This window comes from Delphinapterus leucas, chromosome 15 (genome assembly GCF_059928025.1).
Source record: "Delphinapterus leucas isolate spDelLeu-1000000601 "Yukka" chromosome 15, BTC_Dleu_Yukka2, whole genome shotgun sequence".
NCBI classification, from domain to species: Eukaryota; Metazoa; Chordata; class Mammalia; order Artiodactyla; family Monodontidae; genus Delphinapterus; species Delphinapterus leucas.
The window spans coordinates 36,584,641-36,610,100 of NC_143143.1; the positions used below are offsets into that span (position 1 = coordinate 36,584,641).

General features: G+C 61.3%; 2 protein-coding genes across 12 annotated transcripts in view; one reads left to right on the forward strand and one right to left on the reverse strand.

The window, feature by feature from the left end:
* The window catches only part of PKD1 (polycystin 1, transient receptor potential channel interacting), a 49,493-nt gene extending 28,746 nt beyond the window's left edge, over positions 1 to 20,747 (forward strand). Inside the window, exons 16-46 of the mRNA XM_022594510.2 lie at positions 76 to 225; positions 1,714 to 1,857; positions 1,946 to 2,225; positions 2,297 to 2,510; positions 2,594 to 2,765; positions 3,085 to 3,237; positions 3,978 to 4,122; positions 4,342 to 4,962; positions 5,231 to 5,387; positions 5,563 to 5,815; positions 5,919 to 6,114; positions 7,944 to 8,114; positions 8,195 to 8,338; positions 8,438 to 8,648; positions 8,747 to 8,873; positions 9,977 to 10,093; positions 10,175 to 10,224; positions 10,435 to 10,619; positions 10,710 to 10,803; positions 13,697 to 13,809; positions 13,891 to 14,093; positions 14,169 to 14,363; positions 14,777 to 14,916; positions 15,283 to 15,395; positions 15,653 to 15,800; positions 15,926 to 16,051; positions 16,319 to 16,493; positions 16,573 to 16,863; positions 16,937 to 17,071; positions 17,146 to 17,451; positions 17,547 to 20,747. Coding sequence (XP_022450218.2) covers positions 76 to 225; positions 1,714 to 1,857; positions 1,946 to 2,225; positions 2,297 to 2,510; positions 2,594 to 2,765; positions 3,085 to 3,237; positions 3,978 to 4,122; positions 4,342 to 4,962; positions 5,231 to 5,387; positions 5,563 to 5,815; positions 5,919 to 6,114; positions 7,944 to 8,114; positions 8,195 to 8,338; positions 8,438 to 8,648; positions 8,747 to 8,873; positions 9,977 to 10,093; positions 10,175 to 10,224; positions 10,435 to 10,619; positions 10,710 to 10,803; positions 13,697 to 13,809; positions 13,891 to 14,093; positions 14,169 to 14,363; positions 14,777 to 14,916; positions 15,283 to 15,395; positions 15,653 to 15,800; positions 15,926 to 16,051; positions 16,319 to 16,493; positions 16,573 to 16,863; positions 16,937 to 17,071; positions 17,146 to 17,451; positions 17,547 to 18,020 — 6,003 coding nt within the window. The 3' untranslated portion in view covers positions 18,021 to 20,747. The remainder of the gene's footprint in view (positions 1 to 75; positions 226 to 1,713; positions 1,858 to 1,945; positions 2,226 to 2,296; positions 2,511 to 2,593; positions 2,766 to 3,084; positions 3,238 to 3,977; positions 4,123 to 4,341; positions 4,963 to 5,230; positions 5,388 to 5,562; positions 5,816 to 5,918; positions 6,115 to 7,943; positions 8,115 to 8,194; positions 8,339 to 8,437; positions 8,649 to 8,746; positions 8,874 to 9,976; positions 10,094 to 10,174; positions 10,225 to 10,434; positions 10,620 to 10,709; positions 10,804 to 13,696; positions 13,810 to 13,890; positions 14,094 to 14,168; positions 14,364 to 14,776; positions 14,917 to 15,282; positions 15,396 to 15,652; positions 15,801 to 15,925; positions 16,052 to 16,318; positions 16,494 to 16,572; positions 16,864 to 16,936; positions 17,072 to 17,145; positions 17,452 to 17,546) is intronic.
* Positions 19,089 to 25,460, reverse strand: part of TSC2 (TSC complex subunit 2) — a 37,296-nt gene continuing 30,924 nt past the window's right edge. For 4 of the 11 annotated variants that reach the window (XM_089896378.1, XM_089896377.1, XM_089896376.1 and 1 more), the window contains 10 exons: positions 24,775 to 24,905; positions 23,335 to 23,834; positions 22,995 to 23,070; positions 22,644 to 22,730; positions 21,531 to 21,717; positions 21,192 to 21,331; positions 19,989 to 20,067; positions 19,828 to 19,919; positions 19,640 to 19,738; positions 19,089 to 19,548 (listed from right to left, as the gene is read on the reverse strand). In XM_089896378.1, the coding sequence (XP_089752504.1) occupies positions 19,321 to 19,548; positions 19,640 to 19,738; positions 19,828 to 19,919; positions 19,989 to 20,067; positions 21,192 to 21,331; positions 21,531 to 21,717; positions 22,644 to 22,730; positions 22,995 to 23,070; positions 23,335 to 23,834; positions 24,775 to 24,905 (1,619 nt within the window). In that variant the 3' untranslated portion in view covers positions 19,089 to 19,320. Of the gene's footprint in view, positions 19,549 to 19,639; positions 19,739 to 19,827; positions 19,920 to 19,988; positions 20,068 to 21,191; positions 21,407 to 21,530; positions 21,718 to 22,643; positions 22,731 to 22,994; positions 23,071 to 23,334; positions 23,835 to 24,774; positions 24,906 to 25,460 lie in introns of those variants that run through there. The other 7 variants (XM_089896374.1, XM_089896380.1, XM_089896373.1 and 4 more) reach the window with 4 other exon arrangements.

Sequence of the window (25,460 nt, forward strand, 5' to 3'; positions counted from 1 at the left end):
CCAGGATCTAATTGGAGGCAGGCCTAGGATCTCAACCCGTGCGCACCCCCTCCCTGGCCCCGTTACGGTCTGCAGAGTGAGACTGGCGGGTGTGCGCTGAACTTCGGGCCCCGTGGGAGCAGCGTGGTCACCATCCCCCGGGAGCGTCTGCAAGCCGGTGTGGAGTATACCTTCAACCTGACCGTATGGAAGGCAGGCCGCAAGGAGGAGGTCACCAACCAGACGGTGGGTGCTGCCCTGGCCCAGCCCTGGGTGGAGCTACTGGCCTCCAGGGTGGGGGGGACTGCCAGAGAGGCTGAGTGCACAGGGCCCCTGCCTGCACATAGTACCGAGTACCCTTTTTTTTTTTTTAATTATCTTTGGCTGCGTTGGGTCTTTGTTGCCGCGTGTGGGCTTTCTCTAGTTGCGGTGAGTGGGAGCTACTCTTTGTTGGGGTGCGCAGGCTTCTCATTGTGGTGGCTTCTCTTGTTGTGGAGCACGGGCTCTAGACATGTGGACTTCAGTAGTTGTGGCACACGGGCTCAGTAGTTGTGGCTCACGGGCTCTAGAGCACAGGCTCAATAGTTGTGGCACATGGGCTTAGCTGCTCCGCGGCATGTGGGATCTTCCCGGGCCAGGGCCCGAACCCGTGACCCCTGCATTGGCAGGCAGATTCTTAACCACTGTGCCACCAGGGAAGTCCCCGAGCATCCATTTTTCAGGTTTTTTTGGTTTTTTGGTTTTTTGTTTTAGTACTTCTAGAAGCTATTGGTTTTAAGTCATTATTACCCTTGATGTTAATTCTACTTAACAAGATGCTCCTCTGGCATTGCTTTCTTCCAAAAAGGCCATAGCTGTGCACAAAGCTTAGAGGCACAGCACAGGCCCTAGTGGGTTGTGAGAAATTCACTGTCCGCGCAGCACTGAAGGCCATCAGCGAGGAGACACGTCCCTTCCCCAGAGCATGGTGTCCCCTCCCTGAATGAGGAGGGCCTGTTCTTGCCTGTGTGTGGAGCACGCTCTCTCTCCCTCCCTAAGCTGCCAGGCGGTCAGGACCACGTATGCTTGGCCCCATGGCACCACTCCTGCTGCTGTAACAGGAGTGGGTGCATCAGGCCCTGCTGGTGCCTGGGATGGGGTGTCCATCCCCCGTGCCAGGTTTCTGCCTGGAGTGGCTGTTTGGGGCTGTCTGATGTGGGCCCTGCCCCCAGTGCAGAGAGCAGTGGGAGGCTCAGACGGGGCTGCGCTGAGCTGAGCTATGCTTGTCCCCACGCGGACACTAGTCCATCTGTACCTTCACGCCTCTGTTTATCCGTTTGTAGCTGAGCACCTGTTGAGTGCCTGCTGTGTGCCAGGCCCAAGACCGGCCCGGGGTGCTGCAGAAAATAAGCCCATCATGGTCTGCACTTCATTAAATTTCCTCCTCCCCCTATCCTCCTCCCCTGTCCCTCGCCAATCCTAGGAGTCACAAAACGATACAAACATCCTGGGTGAGGGCTGAGCTCATGGCCCCACAGAACCTGGGCTTCGGGCTGACTTAGGAGTTGGCTGGGTCTGAGAGGAGCTTCTGCAGGTGGGAGAATGGCAGGGGCAGGGGCCCTGCTCTTCCATGGGTTTCGCTACCACCCACCACACAGGGCAGACTCAAGGGTCTGGGCCTCAGGAGCAGAGCCGCAATCCGGAGGCTCCTGGCCAGGGTGGGCATGCCTCTCTCTAATCCTGCCCGGCCTCCAGGTGCTGATCCGGAGTGGCCGGGTACCCATCGTGTCCTTGGAGTGTGTGTCCTGCAAGGCGCAGGCGGTGTACGCGGTGAGCCGCAGCTCCTACGTGTACCTGGAGGGCCGCTGTGACAACTGTGGCGGGGGCTCCGAGCACGGGGTGAGCAGGGGGCCCCGGGTGGGGACCAAAGTTGGTGGGCCTGGGGGAGACCCGCCCCTGAGCACCTGTGATCTGGGTGCCCTCTCAGCGCTGGGCCGCGCGCAGCTTTAGCAATGAGACACTGGTGCTGGATGAGACAACCACGTCCACGGGCAGTGCGGGCATGCGGCTGGTGGTGCGGCGCGGTGTGCTACGGGACGGCGAGGGCTACACATTCACGCTCACGGTGCTGGGCCGCTTGGGCCAGGAGCAGGGCTGCGCCTCCATCCATCTTGCCCCGAACCGCCCTCCACTGGGGGGCTCCTGCCGCCTCTTCCCGCTCGAGGCCGTGCGCGCCCTCACCACCAAGGTGCACTTCGAGTGTGTGGGTGAGTACGGCCCACAGGCCCTGGTGATGGGGGGCACATTGGGACCCCGCTGATGCCCTGGGGTCCCACAGGCTGGCAGGACGAGGAGGACGCGGGTGCTCCACTGGTGTATGCCCTGCTGCTACGGCGCTGTCACCAGGGCCACTGCGAGGAGTTCTGTGTCTACAAGGGCAGCCTCTCCACCTATGGGGCTGTGCTGCCACCTGGCTTTGCGCCCCACTTTGTGGTGGGCCTGGCTGTGGTTGTGCAGGACCAGCTGGGTGCCGCCGTGGTCGCCCTCAACAGGTGAGCCTGTGCCCGTGGAACAGGGCCTGGCTGGGGGTGGGAGGGGGACCCGCCACCTGTTCATCCACAGCCTCTGCCCACAGGTCTCTGGCCATCACCCTGCCAGAGCCCCCCGGAGAGTCCCCCGACGGCCCCCCAGATCTCACGCCCTGGCTGTACAGCCTCACAGAGAGCACGCTGCCTGGGCTGCTGCGCCAGGCCGACCCCCAGCACGTCATCGAGTACTCGCTGGCCCTCGTCGCTGTGCTCAATGAGGTCAGTGCAGCTGAGGAGCCCCTCCTGCACTGGCCTCTGTGCTGGGGGTGGCCCAGACCCCCTCTCCTTACCAGGGCCTCGGCACCACTCCTGCTCCCAGCAGCACCCACTTGCGGGGCCCTCCCCAGTGCCAGGCTGCCTCCTCCTCTCCTCGTGCCCATAGCCCCCACGTGGGGTCCTGGGGAATACCCCTTTTGCCCTTGACACAGGGCTCGAGTCGCCGCTGGTGTTAGGCAGCAGCCGAGATGCCTGCCCTTGGTCAGCCTGCACTGTAGGTGGGACTGCCTATCTCCTGCTGACGGCTCCCCTGTGCCTGCAGTACGAGCAGGCCCTGGCCATGGTGGCAGAGCCAGACCCCAGGCGGCAGCTGCGCGCCCAGATACGCAAGAACGTCACTGAGACCCTGGTCTCCCTGCGGGTCAACACCGTGGACGACATCCAGCAGGTTGCAGCCGCCCTAGCCCAGTGCACGGTAGGACGAGACACAGGTCCTGCGGCAGCCCTGGGCCCCCAACCCTGACGACCTGAGAGCTCCTTTCCTAGCCAAGTCTGTGTGGCCACGTGCCCGTTCTCAGCTGTCCCAGCATGAGCCACGGGTGCCCCCCAGGGTGACCCTGCAGGGGTCCAGGGCACAAGGCCCAGGTGTGGGGAGGGGCGAGGCTGTTTTGTACTCTCGCCTGTGAGCCTGTGGTTACACCTGACTCCGCCACCCTCGCCTAGGACTCAGCAGCCAGGCTGGGCTGGGCTCTGTCTTGACGGCGGGGCGGGGGGACTGTGCTCAGGGTGGCAGGGGATTGCTGCCGAGGCCTTGTGGAGGAGAAGGGAGGGGAAGGTTTTCTGGGTGGGGGTTGTCCTGTCTGCGACATGGCTTACTTGGCTGTGTGTGTGGCCGGGGTGGCCATTGGGGCCACATTACCTTGAACTCTGCCTGTGTGTGGGGAAGAGCCACTGAAGGGCTCCTGGCAGAGATGCCCATGGGTGTAGCCGTGTTTGGCATGGATTTTCCAGCTACAACATGAAAGGTGGTTTGGAACAGCTCCACGGAGGTGGGGAGGCCGCTGTCACAGAGGCTGCTCCAGGATCACAGCGAGCATGGCGGAGCCAAGCTGGGCTGAGGGGCAGAAATGGGGGGAGCTGCTGCTGAGTGGCCCCTACCTGGCCTGGGTCAGCCGGGCTGGAGTGGGGCTGGACATGGTGATGGGCTCCTTGCAGGTGTCCAGCTGGGAATTCGTGTGCCGCTCGTGCCTGAAGAAGACACTGCACAAGCTAGAGAGCATGATGCGCATCCTGCAGGCTGAGACCGCTGCGGGCACTGGGACGCCCACTGCCATTGCCGACAGCATCCTCAACATCACAGGTGTGGGTTCCTGCTGCTCCCCGGACCTTCCCCCACCTTTCCCCCACCTCTACCCCCCTTCCAATCTCTGCCCCCCACCGGACCTCTCCCCCCAACCTCTCCCCCAACCTCTCTGTCACCTCTCCCCCCACCAGACCTCTCCCCAAACCGGACCTCTCCCCCCAACCTTTCCCCATGATCCCTCTCCCCACTTCTCTGCCTAATCTCTCCTATCCGTAGGTGACCTCATCCACCTGGCCAGCTCGGACGTGCAGGGCCCACAGCCCTCGGAGCTGGGGGCAGAGCCGCCGTCACTACTGGTGGCGTCCAGGGCCTACCAGCTCTCATCGGCCCTCATGGGTATCCTCATGCGCTCCCGTGTGCTCAACGAGGAGCCCCTGACCCTGGCGGGTGAAGAGATCGTGGCACAGGGCAAGCGCTCGGATCCACTGAGTCTGCTGTGCCAGGGCGACGCCTCGGGCCCCGGCTGCCACTTCTCCATCCCCACAGCCTTCAGCGGGGCCCTGTCCAACCTCAGTGATGTGGTGCAACTCATCCTCCTCGTCGACTCCAACCCCTTCCCCTTTGGCTACATCAGCAACTACACTGTCTCCACCAAGGTGGCGTCCATGGCTTTCCAGACACAGGCCGGCACCCAGATCCCCATTGGGCAGCTGGCCTCAGAGCGCGCCATCACCGTGAAGGTGCCCAACAACTCAGACCAGGCTGCCCTGGGTCACCGCATCCCTGCTGGCTCCGCCATCGTCCAGCCCCAGGCCTCAGTCAGTGTCGTGGTCACCCCCGAGAACAGCAACCCTGAGGCCGGGCTTCACCTGCAGCTTACTTTCATGGTGCTGAACGGTGCGTGGCATAGCGGGGCCCTCGGTGGGCGGCCTCCTCTTCCTTCCTGTGGCCCAGCCTGTGTGGGGCAGTGGGGTGGCCAGGTGAACAGGTGTTTCTCGCGGGCACCCCCACCTCATGGCCTTCGGTAAAGTCTGTCTCCTGCTTCATGGAGCCCTGGGGGCCTGGCTGGAGGACAGCGGGGTGGCTGGGGAGGGCTTCTGGGGTTGTCCCCTGGGGTGTGTGAGCTGCCCGAGCAGGGGTCTGAGCCTGCACATGCCACCCACAGAGCACTACCTGCCGGAGGAGCCTGAGCCCTACCTGGCTGCCTACCTGCACGCTATGCCCTGGCCCAACGAGCACAACTGCTCCGCCAGCAGGAGGATCAGCCTGGAGGTCCTGGCAGGCGACGACCACAGGCCTTACACCTTTTTCATCGCCCCGGGGTGAGCACGTCCTGCCCTGGACCTGGGAGCAGTGGGACTTGTTGGCGGGGTGGGGCTGGTCTCTGAGGGTAGGTGGACATGGTCGGATCCGTACGTGCCAGGGCCCAGGGGCTCCCCGTGGGGTTTGGGGAGCGGGCCAGGCCAGGTCTGGCCATGACACCCCCAATTCTCCCAGGACCAGAGATCTGGGCGCGAGCTACTACCTGAACCTGACCAGCCACTTCCGATGGTCAGCACTGGAGGTGTCCGTGGGTCTGTACACGTCCCTCTGCCAGTACTTCAGCGAGAAGGAGATGGCATGGCGGACGGAGGGCCTCATGCCCCTAGAGGAGACCTCGCCCAGCCAGGCTGTCTGCCTCACCCGCCACCTCACCGCCTTCGGTGCCAGTCTCTTTGTGCCTCCCAGCCACGTCCACTTCATCTTCCCCGTGAGTGGTGCTGCATCCTTGGACTTCTGGGGAGCCCCAGCTCCACCCTGAGCAGGCGAGGGCTGGGCTGCGCCCCTGGGGCCTGATGTCTCTGTCTCCCTAGGAGCCAGCCTCAAGCGTGAACTACATCGTCCTGCTGACGTGCACTGTGTGCCTGGTGACCTACGCGGTCACGGCTGTGATCCTGCGTAAGCTGGACCAGCTGGACGTCAGCCGGGTCCGCGTCATCCCGTTCTGCGGGAAGGGGGGTCGCTTCAAGTATGAGATCCTGGTCAAGACCGGCTGGGGCCGGGGCTCAGGTGAGGGGGGCTGCCTTCCTGATGGGGACTCTTGTAATAGAGGGGTGGCTTCCAGCAGGGGTTTGGGTCACCATGGCTGTGCCAAGCAGCAGCTCGTTCATCTGCACCTGTGGGCATGCAGTGGGCTCGTAGTCCCTGTGGGCAGCCGCTGACGTGTGCAGCCGGGTGGAACAGCCTGACGATTGGTGTGGGAAATGATTATTAAATGGTAATAAATCGTCCTGGTGAAAAGATTGTTTTCAAGACATCAAAAGCTCTTGAATTTTGGTTAAAAATGTGGGAAGAAACTTGATGATGTGGAGTTAGTACAGTGTAACCTAAAGCGTTAGACGCTGAGAACTAAAGTGCCTTATTTCTTTGTGGGAAACTTACCAAGAGTAGTTTGAGCAGCACTTGCCTTCTCATCTGTAATTGCCACCCGAGGGGGCATCTTTGTGCCTCGGCCAGCGGACACTTTGCTGCCGACCTCTTGTCGTGCTCTCCTCACTGTGAAGTACCTCTGAGAGTTCTTTCCACGTGAAGTTTTTGCCGGCATCCATTGCTATGTGACGTCTTCATCCTTTTTGTCTCAACTATTGCTCTCACTCATGTTGGTGAGTTTGCTGTCAGCGACGGCCTCTCCAGAGCCCCTGGGGCAGCGGCAGCGACAGTGGCCCCGTGGTCGGCTGTTTCTTCAGTTGTGTGTTTGCCTTTGATGCAAATTTCGCTTCCTTGGTACCATTTTTCATTTCTATGCTGTGCTTTCATCTTTGTCACCTGGTTCTCTCTTTTGTCTTTTTAATTTTTTTTGGCTGCGTTGGGTCTTCGTTGCTGCTTGCGCAGGCTTTCTCTAGCTGAGGTGAGTGGGGGTCTACTCTTCATTGCGGTGCGTGGGCTTCTTTCTCACTGTGGTGGCTTCTCTTGTGGAGCATGGGCTCTAGGTGTGCAGGCTTCAGTAGTTGCAGCACGCGGGCTCAGTAGTTGTGGCTTGCAGGCTCTAGAGCGCAGGCTCAGTAGTTGTGGCACACGGGCTTAGTTGCTCCATGGTATGTGGGATCTTCCCGGTCCAGGGCTCAGACCCGTGTCCTCTGCATTGGCAGGCGGATTCTTAACCACTGCGCCACCAAGGAAGTCCCTCTCTTTTATTTATTTATTTTATTTATTTTTATTTATTTATTTTGTTTGCTTGTTTGTTTCATGGTACGCGGGCCTCTCACTGTTGTGGCCTCTCCCGTTGCGGAGCACAGGCTCTGGACGCGCAGGCTTAGCGGCTATGGCTCACGGGCCCAGCCGCTCCGCGGCATGTGGGATCTTCCCGGACCGGGGCACAAACCCGTGTCCCCTGCATCGGCAGGCGGACTCTCAACCACTGCGCCACCAGGGAAGCCCCTTATTTTTAAATTTTTTTTTGGTCCTCTGTGTTGATGAACCACTTTTATAAAACGTCGTGTAGGTTTATCACTGGGGACATGGGGCAACACTGCTGTGCACTTGGTGGTCCGTGTGGGGACTGAGAGGTGTATGGTGACTGGTCACCAGCAGCCTCTGGGAGAGGTGATGTCACCCATCAGGACATGCATCTCTTGTGTAGCGGACTGAAGGCTGGCAGCCACCTTCACGTTCCATGCTGTTACTCGCAGTTAAGGCACCACCACAACTGGCATTTGAATTGTGTCACTGGGGGCCATTCATTTAATGGTTTGAGGTGACTGAGATCCATTTGTATCAGAGCCGCAGGGTGGGGGCTGCCTGTGCCTGTCGAAGGAAGGTTGTCAGGGCAGACTCGCCCGGGGTCAATGTCTGGTGGGCGGCAAGCCCAGAGTCCTGCCCCCTGTTCTTCCATCCTTCAGGGACCACAGCTCATGTGGGCATCATGCTGTACGGGGCGGACAGCCGCAGCGGCCACCGGCACCTGGATGGGGACGGAGCCTTCCACCGCAACAGCCTGGACATCTTCCAGATCGCCACCCCACACAGCCTGGGCAGCGTGTGGAAGATCCGCGTGTGGCATGACAACAAAGGTCTGGGGGCCCCGCTGCTGCCGCCCCCACCCCCCTGCTGCCCCACCCAGCCCTGACCACCCTGCCCCTCCCCTCCGCAGGGCTGAGCCCTGCCTGGTTCCTGCAGCACATCATCGTCAGGGACCTGCAGAATGCCCGCAGCACCTTCTTCCTGGTCAACGATTGGCTGTCAGTGGAGACGGAGGCCAACGGGGGCCTGGTGGAGAAGGAGGTGCTGGCGGCAAGTAAGGCCCTGCCCCGGTGGCGGCGGGGCCATGGGGTGGGGGTGGGGGGCTGGGGCGCCTGGCCCTGGGATCTCCTGAAGCCCTCCTGTCCGCGCCCAGGTGATGTGGCCCTGCAGCGGTTCCAGCGCCTCCTGGTGGCCGAACTGCAGCGCGGCTTCTTTGACAAACATGTCTGGCTCTCCATGTGGGACCGGCCACCTCGGAGCCGCTTTACACGTGTCCAGCGAGCCACGTGCTGCGTCCTCCTCATCTGCCTCTTCCTGGGTGCCAATGCCGTGTGGTACGGTGCTGTGGGAGATGCTACCTACAGGTGGGTGCTGTGGGGGTCGGCACGCCCTCTCTCTGCCCAACCCCCAACCCCTCCTGCCCCACCCCCCAAGCCGGCCCGTCTCTCCTCTCCTGCCACAGTGTGAGGCCCGCGTCCAGTCTGATCCCACTGAGCATCGACACCATCGCCGTCGGCCTGGTGTCCAGCCTGGTTGTCTACCCCGTCTACCTGGCCATCCTGTTCCTCTTCCGGATGTCCCGGAGCAAGGTGGGCGGGGCTCCTGGAGCATGGGCACGGCTGCCCCTGCCAAGGGCTGTGCTGTTCAGTGTGGCAGCCAGAGAGGGGTCAGGAGCCAGGGGAGAGATGCAGGGTGTCAGAATCAGGAGTGAACAGGGGTCACTGCTGACACCACTGAAGCAAACAGGACTGGCTGGGGAACTGGCTGATGCCCATGTCTCATAAGAAAGGGTCATACGCCATGACAAGTGGCATTTCCCCCAGGAACCCAGAATGGACATCATTAGCTGTATGTGGCTGTGTTTTTTTGGGGGGGCAGGGTTTTTTTTTTTGTTTTTTTTAAATTTTTGGCCATGCCATGGGGCATGCAGGATCTTAGTTCCCCGAATAGGGATCGAACCCACGCCCTCTGCAGTGGAAGCAAGGAGTCCTAACCAGTAGACTGCCAGGGAATTTCCCGTATGTGGCTGTTTTTATATATATGTGTGTGTGTGTGTATATATTTTTTTTATATATATATATATATTTTTTATTTTATTATTATTATTTTTTTTGGCTGCGTTGGGTCTTCATTGCTGCGTGCAGGCTTTCTCTAGTTGCGGCGAGTGGGGGCTACTCTTCGTTTTGGTCCACGGGCTTCTCATTGCAGTGGCTTCTCTTGTTGCGGAGCATGGGCTCTAGGCACACAAGCTTCAGTAGTTGTGGCACGCGGGCTTAGTAGTTGTGGCTCACGGGCTCTAGAGCACAGGCTCAGTAGTTGTGGCACACGGGCTTAGTTGCTCTGCGGCATGTGGGATCTTCCCGGACCAGGGATCGAACCTGTGTCCCCTGCATTGGCAGGCAGATTCTTAACCACTGTGCCACCAGGGAAGTCCCTGGCTGTTTATATTTAAGTTGATTAAAATTAGATAAAATTAAAACTTCAGCTTCTCCATTACACCAGCCACACTTCAGGTGTTCTGTATTGGCATGTGGCAAGTAGTTCCTGTGATGGACAGTGTAGGTGTAGAATGTGTGCATCTAGAACATTCTCCAGGAGAGCACTGCTCTAGACTCTGCCTGCCAGGAGCGAGCATGCCTCCCCACAGCAGGGGCCCAAGCTGCCTCCCACTGACCGCCTGCCTCTCCTGCAGGTGGCCGGGGGCCCGAGCCCCACACCAGCAGGGCCGCAGGCGCTGGACATGGACAGCTGCCTGGACTCATCTGTGCTGGACAGCTCCGTACTTGCCTTCCCAGGACTCGGCGCTGAGGTGCGGGCTCCCCAGGGCCTGCCCGGATGGGGTCGTGTTCTGGGCAGCCTGGAATCAGGTTTCCTCTGTGCTTCTCAACAGGCCTTTGCTGGACAAATGAAACATGACTTATTTGTGGAGGATTCTAAAAGGTGGGGGTCTCTAGAGGAAACGTGAGCCATTTCTCCTATAGGTCAGCTGCGCCTCGCATGTGCCGCGTCACGTGTCCTCGTCCGTGTGTTGTGGGGCTGTCCCGGGAATGTTTGCTCAGCAGCACCTCATGTCCATGTGTGACGGGACTTGGGTTGGGTATGTGTGCAGACGCGTCCTCCGGGCTCCCCTTGCTGACCTGTCGCCTGCAGCCTGGTGTGCTGGCCATCCAGCGAAGGCACCCTCAGTTGGCCAGACTTGCTGAGTGACCCGTCCGTCATGGGCAGCACCCTGCAGCGGCTGGCCCGGGGCCGGACGGGCCGCACGCCGGGCCCAGAGGATGACAGTCTCTCCCTGGTCAGCCCCTCCTCACCTGCCAAATACTTCTCAGCTTCAGGTGGGTGAGCAGGGGTGGGGAGGGTGGTGTCCCCCAGCTCCCCCCAGGAGGAGGGAAGGCTCCAGGGCTGACACATTTTGCTCCCTCCAGATGAAGACCTGATCCAGCAGATCCTGGCTGAAGGGGCTGGCAGCCTGGCCCCCACCCAGGACACTCAAGGAGAAACAGACCTGCTCGCTGGCCTGTGAGTGCCCAGCTCCTGGGGGTGGGGGGCAGCAGGGAGCCCAGCCAAGTAACCCTGCTCCCTGTCTGGGCCTGCACTCGTGCTGTCCAGCCAGTGTGGAGCTGGGGCGAAGTTGTTAGGCCTCAGAGTCCCTCATCTGTTGAAAGACCTCGTGGGGTCACCAGGGCCCAGCCAGTGTTCCCTTTAGGGTGGCAGGAGGGAGGGATGTTTGAGTAACAAAAGGCCACCAGTGTGAGGATGGCAGAACCTGCCATGATGCGGGGTCGTTGCAGCCTTTTAAATAGCTAATTTTTTTCCTTTCGACACTATTTCAATTTCATGGTTTTTCTTTTCTTTTTTTTTGGCCGCACGGTAGGGTTTAGTTCTCTGACCAGGGATTGAACCTGGGCCCTGGCAGTGAAAGTGCCGAGTCCTAACCACTGGACCGCCAGGGGAATTCCCTTCAGTTTTATGTTTTTAAGAATGTCTCAACTTCTTGGCTGGTTTCCAATTTAATAACAAAGATTCACATAGAATTACCTCATACCTCTTTTCTCATCTGTACCTATTTTAATATCCGTATTTCCATTCCTTCTAACTATTCTAATTTTCAAGCAACCAAAAATTACTGAGATATACGAACTTTCCCAGAACACAGAGTAAAAGGTAAAGCGTCTCAATTTGTTTAACGAAGACAGATAACAATGCCATGATAGAATTTTAATGAAGGAATTGCCAATCAATTTGGAAACCTATGCTATGAGGAAGCCCTGGTAGTAATTAGCAGCTGACCACCCCACCATCTCCAGCCCAGAGCCCTCCCTGACACCCAGGTCCAGACATCCACCTGCCAGTAAGCAACTTCTCCACATGAGTGTCCAGGGCAGCACAGACTCGCACAGCAACACGAGATGTCTCAGGAAAGGGCAGGTGCACTCTTGGACTGACCAAGACAAAACTCTTGGATTCATTCTTGACTCCTCTCTTTTCAAGTACTTCCTCACACGAGCCTTTAACAGATTCTGTCTGCTACTTTCCAGATTCGGAATCTGACCTTCTCTCCACCTGCCCTTGCACCTGCCATCCAAACATCATCCTCTGCCTGGACCATTCCAGGGCTGACTCAGCAGAGTCCTGTTCCTTCCTTACAGCTCACCTTCCTTCTCCCTGCAGCAGACCCTGCCACTGCCCTCCTGGGGTGGGGAGGGGGGCACATTGGTATGGGCTGTTGGTGGGAGGCCTCAGCTCTTCGCCATCTGGACCTCAGCACTAGGCTGCTTGAGCATCCTCACAACATGGCGACCAAAGTGAGTGGTCCAGGAGAACAAGGTGGAAGCCATAGTGTCCTTTGTGGCCCAGCCCCTTATTCACACACAGTCATTTCCACAGTATCCTTTTGGTTAGGAGGAAAGCATCACTGGGGCCATCCCGCAGGTGACCTGCTGCAACTGGGCACAGTCCTCACAATGCTCCCCCAACCACACCTGATCTGGCCCCACCCCCTCCCTGTCCCTCTCTTGCCACCTCCGTCACCCACTTCCTTTGGCTGTGGCTTCCGTTGCTCTTCTGTCCTCATCTTTTATATTTGCTGCTCCCTCTGCCTGGAGGGTTCTTCCCAAGACAGGAGCCTCACCTTCTACTTCCTTCAGGTCTCCTCTCAGATACATCCTGATCAGAGCCTTCCTTCCTGCCCCGTGTAAATAATGTAAAAGGCACGGGAATGTGGGCACGTGCTCGTGCAGGGCAGAAACAGGCCTCTGTCTCCGTGTCCTCCCCTGCTTCGCTTATGCTTTCTGTCTGCTTCCCCCACCAGCACGTGCACATGACATGCACATGGACTGTGCTCGTCTCTCAGTGCGTAGAGCAGGGCCTGGCATCTAGTTAGGGGACGTCATGCTGGTTGTGACCGAAGGAATCAGTGAACCCAATCAGACATAGCCTTTGCTCTCCTGCAGCTTAGAGTCAAATGTCAAACTCTATGTATTCTAGCTGAACCACTGATCCCGATACGACTTGTTTCTATCTGCATGTAAAATGTAAACACATAGAGAAAAAGGACTAGAAATAACTATTAACACTACTGTTCCTTGCATGATGGAAATCTATTTTCTACAAATAGTTTATGCTACTTTTATAATCAGAAAAATCCATTTCAAGAGAAAAGTGTGTCCTGTATATTCATGTCTGTTCTCTCTGTACTGTCCCACCTCCAGAAGCCATAATGCCTTTTATTCCCTGGGAGACGCACAAAACCAGAAAGGTTTGCCGCCACTCAGCGGCAGGCGTGTCTGGAGGCCCATTCTCTTCAGGGCACAGCGGTGCAGACCCGCTGCTAAGTGTGTGCACTTTGTCCCCAGTTCATGGCTGTCACCATCTTGCTTCCCTCTTTCTTTCTCCCCCTTCTCTCCTCTCTGCTCTGGCTCCTGTAGCTGCCCTCTCTCTGTAGCAGCTCTGGAGCCCGGAAGGTCAGGTCTGGTGGCACCGGGAGAGACAGGCAGCTCGGCATGTGAAAGACACATGTACGTTTCCTTGTCCAGAAGCCGGTCTTGGGTTTCGCGTGCAGGGAGGCCTGGTTTGCTGGCACAGAGATCAGGCTGGCGGACCAGGCTGGAGGCCGGATGGTGGCACTGTGGGGGGCGATGGCTGCTGGAGCGGTGGCAGGACGGAGGGGCAACAGGTCACAGTGATGTGAGGCGAGGACCGTGTCCCGGAGGAGGTGACCCGGCCCCTCCCCAGAGTGACCAGTGGTGTTCTGGCCTTCAGCACCATTTCCACCTGGCTTGGGGCAGTGTCCTCTCTCTCCATGGACCAGGGGAAGGGAATGCACGGGCCCAGAGAGGTGGGCTGGCCGCGCCTTGGGTGGCGTGTGGGCCGACAGGTGAGTGCTGGCTGCTCCCCTCTGCCTGTGCCTCAGGTGCAGTGCCCCTGGTGAGAGGAATCAGACGCTGATGCTGCCAGGGGAGAGGGGGCTGCCCAGCCCAAGCCTGACGTGGGAGCAGCCCCAGCCGGCAGAGCTGTCCAGGACAGGTGCGCTCCCGAATCCCCAGGTTGGCCCTCCCCACCCCTTCCTCTGCGCTGCTGGTGACCTGTCTGTGTCTGCCTCCCCAGGGCTGGTGGAGGGTCTGCGGAAACGACTGCTGCCGGCCTGGTGTGCGCCCCTGGCCCACGGGCTCAGCCTGCTCCTGGTGGCCGTGGCCGTGGGGGTGTCAGGGTGGGTCGGCGCTGGCTTCCCCCCCAGCGTGTCTGTCATGTGGCTCCTCTCAAGCAGCTCCAGCTTCCTGGCTTCGTTCCTCTGCTGGGAGCCACTCAAGGTAAGTGGGATGCAGGGGGACCAGGCTGCCAGCCTCTGGCACCCATGGGCCCCTCTGATGCTAGCCCTGGTCCAGGTCCTGCTGGAAGCTCTGTATTTCTCACTGGTGGCCAAGCGGCTGCACCCTGATGAGGATGATACGCTGGTGGAAAGCCCGGCCGTGACGCCCGTGAGCGAGCGTGTGCCCCGCGTGCGGCCGCCCCATGGCTTTGCGCTCTTCCTGGCAAAGGAGGAAGCCCGAAAGGTCAAGCGGCTGCACAGGATGCTGAGGGTGAGCTCAGGCCACGCAGCCAGCGCCTGCCCTCCCTCTCTGGCCTCCTGGCCAGGGCAGCATCTTCCAGGAGGTCCTGCCTTTCTCAAAAGTCTCACCTGCACCCTCTTTCTGACCACCAAAGGCCCTATAGCAGGTGGTGTAGGGCTCTGCAGCCCCCGCCCCAACTCCCTCCCATCACCTCCTGGCCCATCCTCCTGCCCAACTCAAATGCCTGCTCCTTCCTGGCCTCACTGGGCCCTGGTGCGGCTCCTTGGCCTTCACGGACCACGTCTGCCCCCAGGCCTGGCTCTTAGCACAAGGCCCCCTGGCTGTGGGCACTTTGCTGCCCAGCGTCCGGAAGCCCTGCTCTGTCATGGGTGGGGTGGGGGCAGGCAGGATTCGGCTGACTCCGGGTCATCCCTGCCCCCCAGGGCCTTCTGGTATACATGTTCTTCCTGCTGGTGACGCTGCTGGCCAACTATGGGGACACCTCGTGCCACGACCATGCCTACCGCCTGCAGAGCGCCATCAAGCAGGAGCTGGACAGCCAGGCCTTCCTGGCCATCACCCGGTATGGACACCCCGATATGCAGGCACAGGTCTATCTTTTTGGCCAGGGTGGTGCTGATGCTGACCAGGGTCCACCTTGATCCCGCCCTTGGTCCAACCCAGCCCCTAGGGGATATTGGGTACAAGTACCTCAATACATTTTTGGTTGTCAGAACTGGAGTGGGTGTTGCTGACAATGGGTAGAGACCACAGATACTGCTCAACACCCTGGCTGAGGAACCAGGTTGTGCCTCGTCCCCTGGGGTAGCACTGGCCGCCTCCCCCTGGCTGGGCCGGGGCTGCAGTAGCAATGCTGTCTGGGCCTCTGACCTCTGGTGGGCACCGGAAGCTGAAGGATGGAGCATGTGACTCTGTCTGGTGTGGTCAGGTCTGATGAGTTCTGGCCGTGGATGTCCCACGTGCTGCTCCCCTACATCCACGGGAACCCGTCCAGACCAGAGCTGGGGCCCCCACGACTGCGGCAGGTGCGGCTACAGGAAGGTGAGCTGGGGTGGGGCACCCTGCCACTTACCCATCCTTTTTTCCAAAGAGAAGCCTTTGGCCAGGGTCTGGTTCCAACTCCCTTAGCTGGGTGACCTCCCTGCCTCAGTTTCTCGATGTGCAGGTGAGACAGTGACATCTATCTTCTGGGTTGCTGGGAGGGTTCGGTGAGATCCCATAGAGCTCAGCCTAGGAGGCTGGTGAACAGTCAATGCTCCTGGTTTGGCCGGGCTCATTCCCCAGCCCTCTGCTTTCAGCGCTCTGCCCGGACCCGCCTGGCTCAGGGGCCCCTACGTGCTTAGCAGCCTCAGGGGGCTTCAGCACCAGCGACTACGGCATTGGCTGGGGGAGTGCTGCCCACAACGGCTCTGAGATGTGGGCCTACTCGGCGCCAGACCTGCTGGGGTGAGCACGGAGGGCAGGTCAGGGTGCCCAGGGGGCAGGGGGAGTTCCCCAGAGGAGCCCCTCGTTCCAGCCCACTCCCACATTCTGCATGGCGCCGGCTCAGACACTGTCCTCCTCCCTGGCAGCGTCTGGTACTGGGGCTCCTGCGCCGTGTATGACAGCGGGGGCTACGTGCAGGAGCTGGGGCCCAGCCTGGAAGAGAGCCGCGCGCAGCTGGGCTTCCTGCAGCTGCACAACTGGATCGACAACAGGTGGGCGCCCTGCCCTCAGCCCCTCCCGAACCCCGCCCACTGTGCACGTCGGTCACATCTGCGGGCTGGCTCACTCCTGCGCCCAGCTTCGCTGCTTCTTATCATCCCCTGAAGGAGCCCAGCGAGCCCTCCTGCAGCCCCGCGGCCTCCCCAGTACACGCCTCACCCTCCCAACACCTGCCCCCAAGCCTCTTCTGCGAGCGCATCGTCTTCTCCTGGCGCGTCCCCTTCCTTCCCACCCCGTCTGACTCCGGGCCCTCCGCGCAGGAGCCGTGCAGTGTTCGTGGAGCTCACGCACTACAGCCCGGCGGTGGGGCTGCACGCCGCCGTCACGCTGCGCCTGGAGTTCCCGGCGGCCGGACACGCCGTAGCGGCGCTCAGCGTCCGCCCGTTCGCGCTGCGGCGCCTTAGCGCCGGCCTCTCGCTGCCGCTGCTCACCTCGGTAGGCCCCGCCCCAGCCCCGCCCCGGCCCCGGATGGCCCCGCCCCTGTCCTGACCCCTCCCCTGCCCCGCCCTCACAGGTGAGCCTGCTGCTGTTCGCTGTGTACTTCTCTGCGGCTGAGGTGCGCGCCTGGCGCAGGGAGGGGCGTGCGCGCGCCACGCGGCCTGGGACCTGGGCCCGGTGGCTGCTGGTGGCGCTGACAGCGGCCGCAGCACTGGTGCGCCTGGCCCAGCTGGGCGCCGCTGACCGCCAGTGGACCCGCTTCCTGCGCGGCCGCCCGCGCCGCTTTACCAGCTTCGAGCAGGTGGCACAGCTGAGCGCCGTGGCCCGCGGCCTGACCGCCTCGCTGCTCTTCTTGCTTTTGGTCAAGGTGAGTGTTGGGCCGGTGTGCCGGGGCGAGCCGGCATTGGCGGGGTCGGTCGGCTGATGCCCTCTGTCCACAGGCTGCCCAGCAGCTGCGCTTTGTGCGCCAGTGGTCGGTTTTCGGCAAGACGCTGTGCCGGGCCCTGCCAGAGCTCATGGGGGCGGCCTTAGGTCTGGTGGTGCTCGCCGTGGCCTACGCGCAACTGGCTGTCCTGGTAGGTGCCAGTGGGGCCATCGGAGAGGGTGGCTTAGCCCAGGCCGCGCCTCACTCATGCCACCTTCCCCACAGTTGGTCTCCTCCTGCGTGGACTCACTTCGGAGCGCTGCCCGGGCCCTCCTGGTGCTGTGTCCCGAGGCTGGGGGTCCTGCCCTGTGCCCTGCGGAGTCCTGGCGCCTGTCCCCTGTGCTATGCACGGGGCTCTGGGCCCTGCGGCTGTGGGGTGCCCTGAGGCTGGGGGCAGTCCTCCTGCGGTGGCGGTACCATGCTCTGCGTGGGGAGCTGTACCGCCCAGCTTGGGAGCCGCAGGACTACGAGATGGTGGAACTGTTCTTGCGCCGGCTGCGCCTCTGGATGGGCTTCAGCAAAGTCAAGGAGGTGGGTACGGCCCAGTGGGGGGGAGAGGGACGCACCCTGGGCCCAGCTGAGCCCAGGGCGCAGCCGGACTGACCGAGCCCCTGTGCCGCCCCCAGTTCCGCCACAAAGTCCGCTTTGAAGGGATGGAGCCCCTGCCCTCCCGCTCATCCAGGGGCTCCAAGTCTTCTCCGGATGTGCCCCCACCCAGCGGAGGCTCCGACGCCTCCCGCCCCTCCACCTCCTCCAGCCAGCTGGATGGGCTGAGCGTGGGCTTGGGCCGGCCAGGGCCCCGAGGGGAGCCCGAACCTGAGCCCTCCCGTCTCCAAGCTGTGTTTGAGGCCCTACTCACCCAGTTTGACCGACTCAACCAGGCCACGGAGGATGTCTACCAGCTGGAGCAGCGGCTGCAGAGCCTGCATGGCCGCAGGAGCAGCGGGCCCACAGCCTCACCTCCCCCTAGCCCCTCCCCAGGCCTGAGGCCAGTCCTGCCCAGCCGCCTTGTCCGGGTCAGTGGAGGCGTTGGCTTGGCTATAGGCCCCAGCAGGGCATCCCTGCGGGCCAAGAACAAGATCCACCCCAGCAGCACTTAGTCCCAGGGGATCTGGGCTCATGCCTCTTCTCTGGGGTGGGCCTGTGGCTTCACTCTGGCCCCTCAGAGCCAGAGCAGACACCGCTCAGTATTATTACCTTCTGCCACCCTCGAGGTTTCAGGCCAGGCAGAACAGCTGCACGCAGGTCCCCCAGAGAGCAGGCAGCACTTGTGTCTCTCTGTGGGCTTCAGCACTTTAAAGAGGCCGCGTGGCCAGCTAGGACCCAGGGTCCCCTCCCCAGTTCCCTGTGGGAGGACACAACAGTATTGGACTGAGTGCCCGGCCTCTGAGATGCTAATTTATTTCCCAAGTCCTCAGGTACAGCGGGCTGTGCCCGGCCCCACCTCCTGGGCAGACATCATCTCCCCCTTGCTAAGGATCCAGGCTATGGGGGATGGAACCTGCACTTCCTGTCATCCTCCCCCCCTAAATTATTACCTCCTCTGTCCCCCTGCTGAGTGCATTCACCTCCAGCTGCCGCTTCCCCGGCTGCCGCTGTGTGTCTATTGTCTGTCAGTAATTTATGTGGGGTTAAAATGTATATATTTTTGTACGTCGCTTTTATTTTTCAATAGGGCCAAGGGGCCTGGTGGCTGAAACAGCCTGTGCCCACTGTCACCCACCTTAAGGGGGAGCTGGGACTGCAGAGCTGGCCTCCCTCCCCAGACACCTGCCCACACGGCTAGGGAAGCAACAGCCATTTCTTGGCTCCAAGTCTGGCCTTGGGCAGGTGCTGGGCAGAGAGAACGGTTGGAGGGGTGCAACCACCCCGGGCCCTTCTTGTCACCACCATGGCCTTATTCTCCTCCCCTGCCCAGGCCTGCTGGTGGGTCTGGGTGAGGGGCAGCACCAGTGCATGGCACGGGGCCCTAGGGTGGGTAGGGGGAAAGATCTCTCCCCGGGGGCTGGCTCCCGGGCCAGGGGAGGTGAGCATGACAGTGCACATGTGAGGCTTTCCTGAGGGCAAGGCCCCAACAGCAGCCTGACAGGCCCCCTCCCCACTCCAGTGGGCATGGCCAAAGCTACAGCCTTGATCCCACCCCACCCAACAGACGAAGTCAAATAAATAAGTTGACTGACCGTTCCAGTGTCTGTGTCCACTCCGGTGTCTGTGTCCAAGCACACAGGCCTGGGCCACACCAGCACTTTATTTGCACAAATAAATACCACCCAGTGTGCCTCATGGGGGCAGGGAGAGTCTGGCAGCACGGCTGCTCAGGTGACAGCTGGGGGAGCCCAGGCACGTGCTCAGCATCTCAGAGAAACCCCAACAGGACCAGGCACCAGCCCCCGTGCAGCCTCACACAAACTCAGTGAAGTCATCCACAGAGGAGACGAGGCGCTTCCGCTGGCCTGTCTCGTAGGTGGGCGTGGACTCAGCTGGGGCCTGCGTGGGGGCCTTGGCGTGGCCAGGAGGGTGAGTCTGCATCAGGGGCAGGCTGGCGTTTGAGTAGTGGGCTTCCTCACGGATCTGAGGGAGAGGGAGCTTCGGCAGCAAGTCCAGAAGGGGCGACCCATGCTCCCCAGGCTGGATACCAGCACCCCCAGTCAGCCATCACGTCTCTGAGGGAGCGCCCCCACCCCCAATGCCCAGCATGCCCACGGCCCAACCTCCCTACCCGGTGGCGGAGCCGCTTGATGTGGCGGAGCCTGGCAATCCACTTGGAGGGATAGGTGTCGGTGGGGTTGGAGCGGCTGTGGTGCACCTGCGAGGCCATCTGGGGCGGGGAGGGCAGAACAGTGAGCCCTGCACAGGTGGCACCTGTGGGCCTGTCCCACCCACCTCCCGGGGGCCACCTCTGCTCACATTTGCGTGCAGGGCCATCTGACGGGCCACGAAGGGCAGGTTTCGGTCGGACACGATCTTGGCCACGCTGGTGTCCACGAGGCCCTCCATGTCTGGGGAGACACAGCACTCATGTGGGGCTCAGAGCCCCGGGTGCCTCCCCACCTGGCCCTGCGCCTCACCTTTCCTGCACTGCAGCGACACCAGGTTGCACTCATAATCCAGGGGGGTGATGATCACGTGGACAAAGTTGAACTGGCCCTGCCCGGACAAGAGCAGGGGTCACCCCAGCACCAAGGGCCACTTTCTGCCACCCCACACTTAGCCCAGGAGGGCAGCTGGCTTGTTGGTTAGATGCTCGCTAACTCAGCACATGTAGCCACCACCTGCACACCCACACTTACTCCTCACCTGGCCTGGGGGCCACCACCCTGTCACCCCTCTACTGCCTCACGTACAGCCTGCATAAGCCAGACGGTCACACAGCTCCCAATCCCTCCACACTGCCCAGGGCTTCTGTGCTGCCCAGCAGACACCTGCCTCACTGTTGGCTGAGAGCAGCATGTGGAGCTCTGCAAGTTCCTGGGCCGCCCAGGATGGCACACGGAGCATCCACACCTCAGGCCCCTCCGAGGTTTCCGTGTGTGTGCGTGTGTGTGTGTGCGTGTGTGTCGTCATCCTCCCCCCCCCCCCCACCGCCAACAGCTCTACAATGCAGGAGGCCCACTTCGGCCTCCCCAGACACTCCTGCCTCTACCAGAGTCTCTGCCCCAAACCCCAGGGGGTCTGTGTTCAGTGACTTCCTCCAAGGCTGCTCAATGTACTCAGAATAAATCCCAACGCCCCTGAGCACTGGCACCTCAGACCCTGGGCTGTGCCAGGCACCTGCCCACTCGGCCTTGCAGCTCATCCACACATGGCCACCCCGTGACAAGCCACCTGCACTGAGCCCGCCTCCTCCCCACGGGACCTCGAGCCCCAGCGACTTCCTCTAGGAAAGCGGGTGATACCAGGCCCAGCCCAACCGCTGAGCGACGACATGAGGGACGGACTGGGGGACAGGGCTCAGGGTTGTTACAAGCAAACGCTGTGTACCCACCACCTGCCATGCACCCGCCAAGCACAGTCGCACAAAACCCACAGCAGTGCACGGCTCCAAGAGGAAACGGGTGTCCTCATCACAGAAGAGGACACGGCCCAGGTGGGGGCCCGCCACCTCAGGGGGTTACACAAGCGGGTCGTGATGTCACCAACGCTGACCTAGCGAAGCTCGCTATCTCTGCTCAACACAGAACAGGGGGCACTTCCCCAAAGAGATCCGGCTTCCAGCCTGGGGGCCTGGGGCCCAGATCCACGCCCACCTGCCCTTTGGGCCCCTTGCTCACTTTGATGGTGCCGAGCTTGAAGTCCTCGCCAGAGTCGTTGTAGACAATGGACACAAAGTCGTTGCCCAGGTGGCGCTTCTTGTCACAGCGGTGCTTGTCCACGTCCTTGGTGGGCATCAGGGTGGCGATGTGGAAGACGGCTGCAGGGCGGAGCGGAGCTGAGCGGGGTGGCGCCAACCCAGGCAGGGTGCCAGTGAGGGCTCCTCAGGCTGAGGCTGGGGGCCAGGACAGGTGGCAGTGGGTGCAGCCCTCAGTGCCCCTGAGAGGAGGGCTAGGTTTCTCCGGAGGCTCCTGAAGGCCCGCAGGAGCCGGGAGGAGCGGGCGGGGGAGGGCACACACCTTGCATGATGTCGTCATGCCAGCAGTAGGTGAACTGGCCGTCCTCGCCGCACACGTCCAGGCCGCCCAGGTACACCTTGTCCGGCTGGCAGTCCTTGAGCTCGATGAGCTTGCCCAGCCCCGTCAGGAACTCTGTGTACCTGTAGGAGCCATGCTCATTGGACAGGATGGCGAGCTCACTGTTGCTCTGCAGGGAGACAAGCGGGGCACGGTGGCACCTGCTCCTAGGCCACCTCCCAGCCACATGCTGCCCCTCCCTGGCTCTCAGGACCCCAAGGGCTTGTTGCTGCTGGGAACCCAGAGGAGGGGTGACTGGTGTGGCTGGGCAGACAGCCCCACTTCTGCCATCAACCCGACGTGGCGAGGAAGCTTCATTCAGGGTGAGGCAGCTTCATTCCCGTCGTTGCCCAGGTGTGTCACCCCGCTCCCCCACTCTCTCGTAACTAGCCTGTCACTAAACTGGGCCAGCTCAGCTTCAGAACACACTCAGAGCCCTCGGCACCCCTCTGTCCCTGCTCCCCCAACCTGCCTCTCACTCCACCCACTGCCGCACCTCTGCCAGTTCTCAGCCTCAGCCGGAGGGTGCTTTTGAGACTCAGGTCGAGTCAACTTGAACCCTTCGCTTGGAACCACCTGAGGCCCTCCCATCTCACTGGGTGCCGAGTTCCCACCACAGCCCCACTACTTCCCGCCCCAACCGCCCCCACCCCGCCCGGCACCCCTCCCCTCTGCGCTGGCCCAGGAGCGCACTATGCCGCCCCCACCTGCATGTGCGCTCGCCTCCCTCACTTCTTCCACGTCTGCACTCCATGTCACCTCCCTCGGATCAGCGACATGAAAAGCGTGCCGCTCACACCTGCGCAGGCTCCCTGGACGCGCCACCTCCTCCTCCTCCTCAGTCCTCGCCACTCCGTGCACCACGTGCTCACACACTACCTGTCACTCTCACTCCTGGATCCCTGGCACGGAGCTCAATGGGCACCCGACACTCCAGCGGCCCTGCAGTGACCAAGCTCTGCGGAGGACAAGGGCCCAGACCCCCCCACCCCGGTGGGGTGGACGCCCAGCTCTGCCCAGCATGCAGGCTGGCCCCTGCCAGCCTGGCAGCCTCACCTGGCCTTCTCCCACGTACAGGACGGCGATCTTGTGTGTGTCATACGATGGGATCTGGTCAAGGAGCTGCACTGACCGCTCAAAAGACTGTAGCCACAGAGCCCTGCCTGAGCCCAGGGCAGAGGCTGTCCCCTACCACCAGCCCTGCCCAGCAAGCCCCAGCCCAATGCCTGTCCAGGAGAGGCCTCTCCTCACGCAGGCAGGTTACTGCAGGCTGCCATGGGGACCTGAGGCCATAGCCCTCCACAAGCCTGGGCTATAGCCCCCACTGCCCAGCCCTGGGGCACCATCCCACTGTGCACCCCCAGCCAGGCTCCAAGGGGACCCTGAGGGGAGAGAGGGCCCGCCTACCTCATTGGGTAAAAGGATTGGCTTGTTGGACTCATCACCGAAGAAAGGTGAGTGGTAGAGCTGCAGGAACACAAAGCTGCAGGGGAAGAGAGATGATAGGGGCTGGGCTTGGAGCTACAAGCCCAGGTCCAGGGTCTCAGCCAATACGGTCATAGCCCATGTGGAGAGCAGCAGGGCCCGAGCCTCATCACCCAAGGAGCTACCCTCTCCTGTGGCTCCGACCACCCACGGGGCAGAGGATGTGCAGACCTGTACCCCAGCCTGCTCTGTCCTGGGCCCCTCAGGCACCACGTCCCCACAGGGAACATCTGGGCACTCCCACCAGGAGGGCGAGGCTCACCTAGGGTTGATACCTGGCACCTTCTCGGTATTGGAGGTCCCAGCTCTGCTCTTGAAGGCGTCCCTCTCCACCCTCTTGCCCCTGCGTGACGGGGCTGAATCAGAGATAGTGTAGCCTCGAGGCCGCAGCCCACTGGGGGAGCGGGGACAGCTGGAAGGCAAGGGACCCTCAGGCTGGGTGGGACCCTGGCCCTGGCTCTCTTCGCCTGGGGCTGACCAGGCAGCACCTTCCCTGTCCAGGATCCCTGACTGTGACCGGGCCTTGGCCTCAGGGCTCAGCCGGCTGACATCAGCCTTGTCCCCAGGGTCCCCAAGGATGTCCTGCAGGGTCTGTAGTTCAGGTGATGAGCTTGACTTGCTCAGGGGCTGCGAGGGCTGGAAGGCGAGCTCCACAGAGGGCCGGGAGCCCTCAGAGGAGATGGCCCGCTCGATGGGGATCCCCCCAGCAGCCAACTCCTCGGTGTGGAATGACTTCTCCTCCTGGCTGGAGGTCGAAGATGACTGTAAAGAGTATATCCAAAGAAAATCTTCATCAAGAGGCACCACTGAGGGGACTTCCCTAGTGGCACAGTGGCTAAGAATCCTCCTGCTAATGCAGGGGACACAGGTTCGAGCCCTGGTCTGGGAAGATCCCACATGCCGCGAAGCAACTAAGCCCGTGCGCCACAGCTACTGAGCCTGTGCTCTAGAGCCCGCGAGCCACAACTACTGAAGCCCACGCGCCTAGAGCCTGTGCTCCACAGCAAGAGAAGCTACCACATCGAGAAGCCCGCACACCTCAACTAAGAGTAGCCCCCACTCACTGCAACTAGAGAAAAACCCATGCACAGCAACGAAGACCCAACACAGCCAAAAATAAATTAAAAAAAAAAAAAAGACAACAATGAAAATTCAATATACTAAAAAAAAGAGGCACCACTGACCCCACCTGGAGGCAACAAGGCCCCACCCATCCTCCAGCCCAGGGCCATGGAGCTGCCCAGCACCGAACTGATGGTCCCCCCATCCCTTGAAAGCACCTCCCTGTGCCCCACGCTCAGCAGAGGAGACAAGAACCTCACAGACGAAAGGATACCAGCAATGAGAAGCTATATCCCTGGGTAGACCACTGGAAAACCCCACACTGTCTTACAGCAGGGACTTGGTAGAAGATCTAGCCGTTTTTTTAGATAAGAAAAGGCAAGGGGATGGGGTGGGCGGAACAGTGGAAAAACTTTCTAGAGTTCAGAGCAAATCAGTGATGTGCCACAAAGCTTAAGGTGGAGGTCCCGCACCTGCCCCCACCCCCGACTCAGCCCCTGCCTCAGCCCCCGCCTCCCACCCGACCCCGCCCCCCCTCAGTAGCTGGGCTTGAGGTCTAGAAGCCTGCCTGGCCATGGAGGTCCAGATGGCAGCACCAACAGGGACCCTCGGGCCGGCTCTGGTCCCCAGCTGCACTCACCCTGCTGAAAGCTTCAGCGTGCCGATAGCGCCCGTCTGTGCCTAGGGTTGCCTCAAAGTCTTCCAGTTCGGGGGGCTCCACTGGCAAACTAGCCTCGCCTGGACTTCCCTCCTCCAGAACTACCGCAGAGTCTGGAAAGACACACACGGTGCTGCTGGGTGCCAGCCCGGCCGCCAGGAGCTCACGTGGCCTCAGGGGTACCAGCTTTTCCCCCACGAGAGGGCACAGTGGCCTCCCAGCAGGGCCACCCCCTCCCATCGAGCCAGCTGGAGGAGGGTACTCTTGAGCACCCTGGGTATGAGCCCTGACACAGGGTGTCTCCTACATGGGCTCCCAGGGGTCAGGATGAAAGGACATCTGGCTCCTCTAGTCCCCACCCATCCACCCCAGTATCCACAGAAGCCAACTCTGCTCCTTCAGCAAGGCAGGTGGGCAAGGGCAGGCCGGACTCCCACGAGGAAGCCCGCCCCCCGCCCCCTGCCTGAGACGGGGCCTCGGCTCAGGAGGAGGGCATGCCTACACCAGCCCTCAGGAACTGGGGAGAAGCCAGAGCTCCTCCCTGCTTGGCCCCGGTCGAAAGACTGCAGCGGGAAAGTCCCTGTGTGGGAACACAGGCTCGGGAGCCATTCTGGAGAGTGGAGGCTCGCCTTCCGAGTCCAGGCCGACTCCGAGCCGGGTGCACTTAG